Source organism: Salvelinus sp. IW2-2015, linkage group LG32 (assembly GCF_002910315.2).
Source record: "Salvelinus sp. IW2-2015 linkage group LG32, ASM291031v2, whole genome shotgun sequence".
Lineage (NCBI taxonomy): Eukaryota > Metazoa > Chordata > Actinopteri > Salmoniformes > Salmonidae > Salvelinus > Salvelinus sp. IW2-2015.
The window spans coordinates 6,116,663-6,126,979 of NC_036871.1; the positions used below are offsets into that span (position 1 = coordinate 6,116,663).

The 10,317-nt window shown below is 43.0% G+C and overlaps 1 protein-coding gene across 1 annotated transcript in view; it reads left to right on the top strand.

Annotated features, from left to right (window-relative positions):
* Nucleotides 1-6,684, top strand: part of LOC111956940 (MAGUK p55 subfamily member 7-like) — a 47,165-nt gene extending 40,481 nt beyond the window's left edge. Inside the window, exons 15-18 of the mRNA XM_070436787.1 lie at nucleotides 720-813; nucleotides 4,026-4,134; nucleotides 4,364-4,507; nucleotides 6,176-6,684. Of these exons, the coding sequence (XP_070292888.1) occupies nucleotides 720-813; nucleotides 4,026-4,134; nucleotides 4,364-4,507; nucleotides 6,176-6,385 (557 nt within the window). The 3' untranslated portion in view covers nucleotides 6,386-6,684. The remainder of the gene's footprint in view (nucleotides 1-719; nucleotides 814-4,025; nucleotides 4,135-4,363; nucleotides 4,508-6,175) is intronic.
* Nucleotides 6,685-10,317: the final 3,633 nt, after the last annotated feature.

A 10,317-nucleotide genomic window follows, 5' to 3' on the forward strand; every position in this document is an offset into this window, starting at 1 on the left:
TTTTGATGTCTTCACTATTATATATCTATATAATATCTACAATGTATATATATCTACAATGTAGAAAATAGTAAAAAATAAAGAAAAACCCTTGAATTAATAGGTTAGTGCAAACTTTAGACTGGTACTGTACGTGCTCGTGAGAGTCACGTTTCGCTGGTGGGGTCATATTACTATGTAGCCCAAACTTTTCGTACGCTACAGACAGAAGATGGTAGACCGGCGCTACTGACTTCAGATGAGTCCCATGATGCTTGTGGGGGTCGTAGAGCAAAACAGAGAACAKCATCGTGTTCGCGAGAGTCCCATAAAGGGATCATATTAGTTTGTAGCCCAAACGGTTCGGACGCTACAGGTGTTTTTGTGAAAAGACAGATTCTCGGGATGTCTCCTGGTCTGCCATTTTCCACTGCAGGCGCGGACATCAACTCTAGGGGGCGATTTATTAAACCACATTAGGGCCCAGAAGTTTTCCTGACCTTTTGATCTGTAACAACTCTGGATCCTAAACCGTGTTTCACTCTACTGCTCCTAAGGCCAGGATCTAGGGTCAGGGTTGTTTTTGCTCTCCTCATGGTCACGGTGAATTGGGGGTACGGCGAGCTGATTCTAGAACTGTAATTAGGCTATTTTAAAATCATCTCTATTTCTTCCCCACGGTGATGCTTTTTTCCACAACATTACTCCACAATGTAAATGACAAAGTACTCCCTTTTTAGACACCACCAGAGAGAAGAGGAAGCAGGAGAAAGATGGGGTAGAGTACCACTTTGTCTCAAGGCAGACGTTTGAAATGGACATCGTCAACCACAAGTACGTATTTCTTGARGGGAGAGAAAGTAGCCAGTGACCTTTACTGATTATGCTGTGCAATAGGCAGTGATCACCATATGGTTCAAGGCAGTTACTACATTAGTACTTTGTTACTTTTTACCCTTTTTTTTCTCCCCAATCTCGTGATATCCAATTGGTAGTTAGTCTTGTCTCATCGCTGAAACTCTCATACGGACATGGGAGAGGCAAAGGTCGTGAGCGATACGTCCTCTGAAAACACGACTCCGCCAAGCCGCGCTGCTTCTTGACACACTGCTCGCTTAACCCGGAAGCCAGCCGCACCAATGTMTCGGAGGAAACACCGTACAGCTGTGAATGTGCACGGCCGCCACAAGGAGTCGCTAGAGCGTGCTGSGACAAGGACATCCCATCTGGCCAKACCCTCACCTAACCCGGACAACGCTGGGCCCAGGATTGAACCCGGATCTGTAGTGACGCCTCTAGCAGTGTGATGCAGTGCCTGAGACCGATGCGCCACTCGGGAGGCCCCAGTTATACCCTTTTGAGTAAGGTGTTAACCAACGATGCAAATTTGCATGTTGAGTGCAGTGCTACCACACAAGCATTTCATTTGTTGGCATTCCATTTCACTAGAGCCTTGGATAAGACACATCCAGGCATCTAGTCATTGAACAATAAAACAAGCAGGTGGTTCCCATTTAATATGCAACAAGGGAGATCAGCTGAAACGCAAACATTCTAAGATATTTGGAACAGGCAGGGCTCTGCAAAATGCTATATCTTAAGCGAAAAACCAGAAGCGGGTTGGCGGAGCAAGCAGAGTGAGGTGGATGGAAAGGYCGGGACAGGCAGAGCAGTGACTGTATGCTAGCAGGATAGTCTAAATCTCCAATCATCTTTGCTGGTAGCGATGTTATGTTTCCTCAAGTGGATAAATTGTTCTAATTTAGCATGTATGGTAAAGCCTCAACCCTTACCTACCTTCATCATTTGTATAGRGATTAAAATGCAAAAATAGAGACACGTTCTAATTGAGGGACGCGTCAAAGCGGACATCCCGCCCACCTTGTTTCGGTTAGGWCATTATAATTCAAAACAACGSATTCTAAAATAAATCACACACATGCCTTGCATGCTCGCCTTTGGTGAGTTTAGGCCATTGCTCAAAGAGGACTAGTGAGCCTGATATTCCAATGTTTTCATGGCATTTACTATCTCTAATGCTGAACCAGGACAGGAGAGGAAGAAAGGAGGTAAGACGTGGCATTCCAGTWATGCCCTGGGATGGATTCCCGTTTTCTCATCCTTCTTTTATGTGTCTTAATGCGAAGACATCAATGTTGGCAAGTATAAGGCAGTATAAGGGTTGATAGTTCATTACAACCAGAACTGGTAGCAAGCGACAGGGAACGAGATCATTTGGGATTTTTTCTTAATCAGGAATGACATGTTATTAAAGAAAATTCCAATAGTTAAAGGGATAGTTCAGTTCAGGGATAGTTCAATTCCCCATGTAAGTCTCCTCCATTTAGCATGGACATTTGAAGTCAGAAGTTTACATACACTTAGGTTGGAGTCATTAAAACTCATTTTTCAACCACTCCACAAATTTCTTGTTAACAAACTATAGTTTTGGCAAGTCAGTTAGGACATCTACTTTGTGCATGACACAAGTCATTTTTCCAACAATTGTTTACAGACAGATTATTTCACTTATAATTCACTGTATCACAATTCCAGTGGGTCAGAAGTTTACATACACAAAGTTGACTGTGCCTTTAAACAGCTTGGAAAATTCCAGAAAATTATGTCAATGCTTTAGAAGCTTCTGATAGCTATGAGTATGTGAGTCAATTGGAGGTGTATCTGGGGATGTATTTCAAGCCTACCTTCAAACTCAGTGCCTCTTTGCTTGACATCATGGGAAAATCAAAGAAATCAGCCAAGACCGCAGAATTTTTTTAGACCTTCACAAGTCTTGTTCATCCTTGGGAAGCAATTTCCAAATGCCTGAAGGTACCACGTCATCTGTACAAACAATAGTACGCAAGTATAAACACCATGGGACCACGCAGCGCCAAACCGCTCAGAAGGAGACCCGTTCTGTCTCCTAGAGATGAACGTACTTTGGTGCGAAAAGTGCAAATCAATCCCAGAACAACAGCAAAGGCCTTGTGAAGATGCTGGAGGAAACGGGTACAAAAGTATCTATATCCACAGTTAAACGAGTCCTATATAGACATAACCTGAAAGGCCGCTCAGCAAGGAAGAAGCCACTGCTCCAAACCGCCATATAAAAGCCAGATTACCATTGCAACTGCACATGGGACAAAGATCGTACTTTTTGGAGAAATGCCTCTGTTCTGATGAAACAAAAATAGAACTGTTTGCCATAATGACCATTGTTATGTTTGGAGGAAAAAAGGGACTTGCAAGCCGAAGAACACCACCCAACTGTGAAGCACAGGTGCAGCAATCATTGTTTGGGTGCTTTGCTGGCAGTGAGGACTGTTGGCACTTCAACAAAATAGATGGCCATCATGAGATAGACACTATGTGTGATATATTGAAGCAAATCGTCAAGACATCATCAGGAAGTTTAAAGCTATTGGTCGCAAAAGATGGGTCTCCAAATGGACAATGACCCCAATGCGATACTTCCAAAGTATGTTGGCACCAAAATGGCCTAAGACAACAAAGTCAAGGATATTGTAGTTGCCCATCACAAAGCCCTGACCTCAATCCTATATAATTGTAGCAAACTTGAAAGAAGTGGTTGCAAGAAGAGCCTACAAACTTGACTCAGTTACACCAGCTCTGTCAGGAGGAATGAGCCAAAATTCACCCAACTTATTGTGGGAAGCTTGTGGAAGGCTATCCAAAACGTTTGATCCAAGTTAAACAATTTTAAGGCAATGCTACCAAATACTAATTGAATGTACTGTATGTAAACTTCTGACCCACTGGGGATGTGATGAAAGAAATAAAAGCTGAAATAAATCATTCTCTCTACTATTATTCTGACATTTCACATTCTTAAAATAAAGTGGTGTTCCTAACTGACCTAAMACAGGGACTTTTTACTAGGATAAAATGTCAGGAATTGTATTAAATGTATTTGGCTAAGGTGTATGTAAACTTCCGAKTTCAACTGTATGAAAGTATTCCATTAAGTTCGTATTTGTTTGGCTCAAGTTTAACTAGTGTTTCTGTACGGTTTTGTGTCTCAGGTTTTTAGAGTATGGGGATCACAGAGGGAACTACTACGGGACCAGTCTGGAGTCGGTGCACAAGGTCATAGGGGAGGACAAGGTGTGCCTACTGGATGTGCAGCCTCATGTGAGTGACAGGCCAGCAGGCCAATCACAATCCCAGACCAGTAAATGACAGGTCAAGGAGCCAATGATTTGATTGATTTAGATTTATTGGTCTTTTTAGGATCACATCATGAAAATGGTGACATGGGGCCTAATTTATGTGCTTCTTAACTCTAATTGAATTCAAATCTATCTTTGTCTCTCTCTCTATCCCTCTGCCTGGCTCTTTCTCCCTCTTTTCAATACCACAGACTATACAGCGCTTACACACAACCGAGTTCAAACCATGTGTTGTTTTTGTGAAGCCACCATCGATTCAGGAGCTACGTTTTAGCCGAAGGAAAGCTACATTCATTTCCACCCAAGATATGACGAAACTGACAAAGACATTTTCGGTAATGTCAAGAAACTGTTTTTGGTAACAGTTTAGAATAACTTTCAGTAACAAACCATTTATAAGACATTTATAAATATTTTACATCATTTATTAATCATTACTCCTACATTTGTAAATGTACGGGTTTCTCTTTACATTGAAAGCTAGTTATTCACACATGTATTAATAATTCCTAAGATCATTCATAAGATGTTTAATATAGATCCTTATAAATAATTTCCCTAATCGTTAGTCATTGTAAATAACTAGCTTACTAACATTTACGATGATTAATAAATGGTGCTGAAATTGTTTAAATGCATAATAAATGTTTTACCCAGTTTTTTTWATTTAATTTTTTMATTACGTATGTTTGAATGGAAACCGTTCTTTATGTTTTTGCTGCAATGCAGTTTTCCTACACGTCATCATTGAGGTGGAGGGGAATACAGAAAAAATGTATCTGTTCTCACTTGTCGTATACYCACACATGATCAAACATGTTTGTGTCCCAGGTCTTGTAACATGGCAGCATCAGGTGGTGTGAGGTTACACACAACTTAGTTTAAARATGGTTGACCCTCTGACTTATAAGAGTAGCCAGTGGCCAAAAGGTCACAAATAAAATGGCTGCGGGGTGGGCTGCATATACAGTGGCGTCCAAAATGATTGGAATCCTTGATAAAGATGAGCAAAAAAGACTGTATATTGTAGGACATTTTAGCCAAAAACCTGTTTGCCTCTGCCAGGATGCTGACACTTGGCCGCAAGACAATAACCCCAAGGACACATCATAATCCACAAAGAAATGGTTATTTGACCACAAAATCAACATTTTGCATTGGCCATCTCAGTCTCCTGACTTGAACCCCATTAAATACCTGTGGTTTGAATTGAAAAAGACAGTCCATAAGCACAGACGAAGGATATCAAGGATCTGGAATGATTCTGTATGGAGGAATGGTCTAWGGTCCCTCCCAATGTGTTCTCCAATCTCATAAAACAGMTTAGAAAAAGGCTATTTTGTTATCCTCGCAAGGGGAGGGTGCTGGAGTACTGAAAACAAGGGTGCATAATTCATTTACAACTTAGAAGATGTCATTTCAAAATTTGGTTGTTCATCAGCAGTCACCCAATTATCCCATGTCAGCTAATTTTCTTTTGATTTGTAAGTTAGTCTAGCGGCCAGCTATCTAAACTTGTAGTAAGCATGGTTGAATTATCGACTGAGGTAGGGCCCATTTGATCATAAGTTATCATATTAAAAACTGCAAACATTTGTCTCAACCCTATGGCAAAATGTGTTGAATTGCAGGAAATGAACTGTAACACTGCTCATTTTTCTCTCCGCCCCAAGGCAAAATGAGTAGAATTGCATGAAATGTGGGTACACAGACTGTGGCCCCTCATGATGAGTTATGTTTTGTGTGGCCCCCACCCCCGTCAAAGTTGCACATTCCTGCCTTATGTGATGCTGGTCTTTATTGGCCACGTGATGTGATGTTTTCAACATAAACCCCTTTGCAGCTAAAGGCAGGATCACCTGACAATGAGTGATAAAGGTCATGTTTTTGGATGGAAATACCGGTACTACCATCCGTCCAAAGCATGACCTACAATTGGCCTACAGGTGAGAATTCAGCTGTAGAATTTATGAACTCACACATGTACTTCCTGTTTRTCACAGGAAGAGGACTTTGAAGATATGATTAGCTCAGCAGAAGCCATGGATAGCCAGTACGGCCACCTGTTTGAGATGGTCGTTGTCAATGGAGATTTCGCCATGGCATTCAACAAACTGAGGGCGGAGCTGGAAAAGCTTGAGACGGAGGCGCCTCAGTGGATTCCTGTGGAGTGGACCAGTCACACCGAACAGAACACAGAGAGCTTGTGCTGAACACACTAAGAGCCTGGTCATACATGTCTCATTCCCCTGCTGAGGGGAGGATGGCTCATAATAATGGCTGGAATGGAATTAATGGAATGATATCAAATACATGGAAACCATGTGTTTGATGTGTTCAATACCATTCCATTTATTCCGTTCCAGCCATTACTAWGAGCCGGTCCTCCCCAATTAAGGTGCCACCGGCCACCTGTGTTCACACTATAGTGTCAAACCGTACTGTGTGGGGTCAGATATTTTGTTTTCACATTTTCCTTTACAGCACAGTTCCAGCCACTTTTATGGATGCATAACCATAACTAGTATAGCTAGGCTTGGCCCTATAGTGTGATTCAGGCAACAGAGACTGAAGAAACGTAGTGAGAGAGAATTTCACATCCATTTTTTTCTTCATAAGTTCAACTCACTTCACCTTTTGACGCACATAAAAAAAAAACGGATAGATTACACATGGCCGTCAACAGTTTTTAGTCAACATTGAGAGTGGTTACATTTCTCAAGCCCCATCCCTTACCTGTGGGGTGACCCCTTCGTTGTTGTTTGAATCCTAGATGTCCTCTTTTAAACTAGAAAAGGACTCTCCTGCCAAAACAGAGGAAATGTCAAGGAACATGGTCACACCCCTGAAGGAATACAGAAGTGTAAGGGGAACCACTCAAGGCAGAGAAAATGATGTACAAACTCAGATTCATTCGATTAAATCGAAAATACTATAATCATTATTTATATTTGTAATATGTAGACAGAGTCTAGACGGCCTTCATGAGAAATAACTAGTCCCAACTTCAAGTTAGTCACAGAGCACGGCTCTTAAAGAACTATAGGAATCGAAATCCCTACGCCTCCTGTCTGACCATAGTACTTACATGTCCAAAACAGTGTTATTGGTCCCTGCCACCTACGTGCCAGCTTTTCTTGTCTTCGAGTTCGCATTTCTACATTGGCAATTAGGGTCGAAACATAAAAAACCTCCAAAAGCTTGTGGTCACACAGACCTTCCCCCTGCCAAGTTACAAACACGASCATGTAATTACTTTGACAGCTGCAATAGCTCAATTAACTGTAATGTATCCCAGAGCAAATATTACCCGGCCCAGGCACTCACCAACACTAACAGCATGCTGCATATAGAACAAGGAAACAGTGCACACAAGCAGAGTCAACACTTAACAAAATATATGAAGAAAGTGTTGGCGAAACTAAATTAATTGAAGATATTTTGACAGGGAAAGGTTAACAAGGGAACATGGACAAGATGAAGCAGATTCATTGTTTTTGTTGCTGAAATGGTAATAAAAARGGAATTGTACAGACATTGTGGTAGGAGTGGTTGAATGTGAAAGGATTACGTTGTAAGATAACTAATTAGAATTTGTTTCTGTTCATGTGTAAAGTTAATAAGCAAGCGTATGATTTCAAAGTTGTGACGTGTGCACTTGTCAAGAGTTCATAATTACAGACAATGTCAGAAAATTGTCATAAGTGACATATCATTGACAAACATTTCCATTCAACAATGACATATTTCACGGTTAATGAGGAGAATGACGTACAGCACACAACARGCCCAGTAAATKTTTCAGTAATTCCATTTAATGGATGCATTCCTGTGAGTACAGGGGGATTTCCTTCCTCTTTTGGATCATGCTGTCAATTGGGTGTGAAAGAGTGTAAATGTGTCCATCATGTCTTAAAGACGAAACCGCCGTCATGTGAAGTCAGTTATGTGTTCCCCGGGGATTTAGGCTCTCGAGCCYCCTAACATGTTGACCACACCACTCGCACGCACTTGCGTCTGCGTGCGCCATCGCGAGCATTTTGATTTTGTCCACCCACACCAGACGCGATCAGGACACACAGGTTGAAATATCAAAGTAATATTAGTTTGGGGACAGGTCGAAAAGCATTAAACATTTATGGCAATTTAGCTAGCTAGCTTGCTGTTGCTAGCTAATTTGTCCTGGCATATAAACATTGGGTTGTTATTTTACCAGAAGTGGTCCTGTACTCCGACAATTAATCCACAGATAAAAGGGTAAACTGAGTTTGTTTCTAAACGCAGCAAAAAAAGAAACGTCCCTCTCACTGTTAACTGCATTTATTTTCAGCAAACTTAACATGTGTAAATATTTGTATGAACATAACAAGATTCAACAACTGAGACATAAGCTGAACAAATTCCACAGACATGACTAACTGAAATTGAATAATGTGTCCCTGAACAAAGGGGGGGTCAAAATCAAAAGTAACAGTCGGTATCTGGTGTGGCCACCAGCTGCATTAAGTACTGCAGTGCATCTCCTCCTCATGGACTGCACCAGATTTGCCAGTTCTTACTGTGAGATATTACCCCACTCTTCCACCAAGGCACCTGCAAGTTCCCGGACATTTCTGGGGGGAATGGCCCTAGCCCTCACCCTCKGATCCAACAGGTCCCAGACGTACTCAATGGGATTGAGATCTGGGCTCTTCGCTGGCCATGGCAGAACACTGACATTCCTGTCTTGCGGGAAATCACGCACAGAACGAGCAGTATGGCTGGTGGCATTGTCATGCTGGAGGGTCATGTCAGGATGAGCCTGCAGGAAGGGTACCACATGAGGGAGGAGGATGTCTGCCCTGTAACTCACAGCGCTGAGATTGCCGGCGGTGACACACCGCCCCAGACCATGACGGACCCTCCACCTCCAAATCGATCCCGCTCCAGAGTACAGGCCTCAGTGTAACGCTCATTCCTTCAACGATAAACGCGAATCCGACCATCACCCCTGGTGAGACAAAACTGCGACTCGTCAGTGAAGAGCACTTTTTGCCAGTCCTGTCTGGTCCAGCGACGGTGGGTTGGTGCACATAGGCGACATTGTTGCCGGTGATGTCTGGTGAGAACCTGCCTTACAACAAGCCTAAAAGCCTTCCGTCCAGCCTCTCTCAGCCTACAGTCTGAGCACTGATGGAGGGATTGTGCGTTCCTGGTGTAACTTGGGCAGTTGTTGTTGCCATCCTGTATCTGTCCCGCAGGTGTGATGTTCAGATGTACCGATCCTGTGCAGGTGTTGTTACACATTGTCTGCCCTGTCTCTTATACACATCTAGATGTGTATAAGAGACAGATGCTGTGACACACCGCCCCAGACCATGACGGACCCTCCACCTCCAAATCGATCCCGCTCCAGAGTACAGGCCTCAGTGTAACGCTCATTCCTTCAACGATAAACGCGAATCCGACCATCACCTCTGATGAGACAAAACCGCGACTCGTCAGTGAAGAGCACTTTTTGCCAGTCCTGTCTGGTCCAGCGACGGTGGGTTTGTGCACATAGGCGACATTGTTGCCGGTGATGTCTGGTGAGAACCTGCCTTACAACAAGCCTAAAAGCCTTCAGTCCAGCCTCTCTCAGCCTACAGTCTGAGCACTGATGGAGGGATTGTGCGTTCCTGGTGTAACTTGGGCAGTTGTTGTTGCCATCCTGTATCTGTCCCGCAGGTGTGATGTTCAGATGTACCGATCCTGTGCAGGTGTTGTTACACATTGTCTGCCACTGCGAGGACGATCAGCTGTCCATCCTGTCTCCCTGTAGCGCTGTCTTAGGCGTCTCACAGTACGGACATTGCAATTTATTGCCCTGGCCACATCTGCAGTCCTCATGCCTCCTTGCAGCACGTTCACACCTAAGGCACGTTCACGCAGATGAGCAGGGACCCTGGGCATCTTTCTTTGGGTGTTTTTCAGAGTCAGTAGAAAGGCCTCTTTTTTGTCCAAAGTTTTCATAACTGTGACCTTAATTGTCTACCGTCTGTAAGCTGTTAGTTTCTTAACGACCGTTCCACAGGTGCATGTTCATTAATTGTTTATGGTTCATTGAACAAGCATGGGAAACAGTGTTTAAACCCTTTACAGTGAAGATTTGTGAAGTTATTTGGAT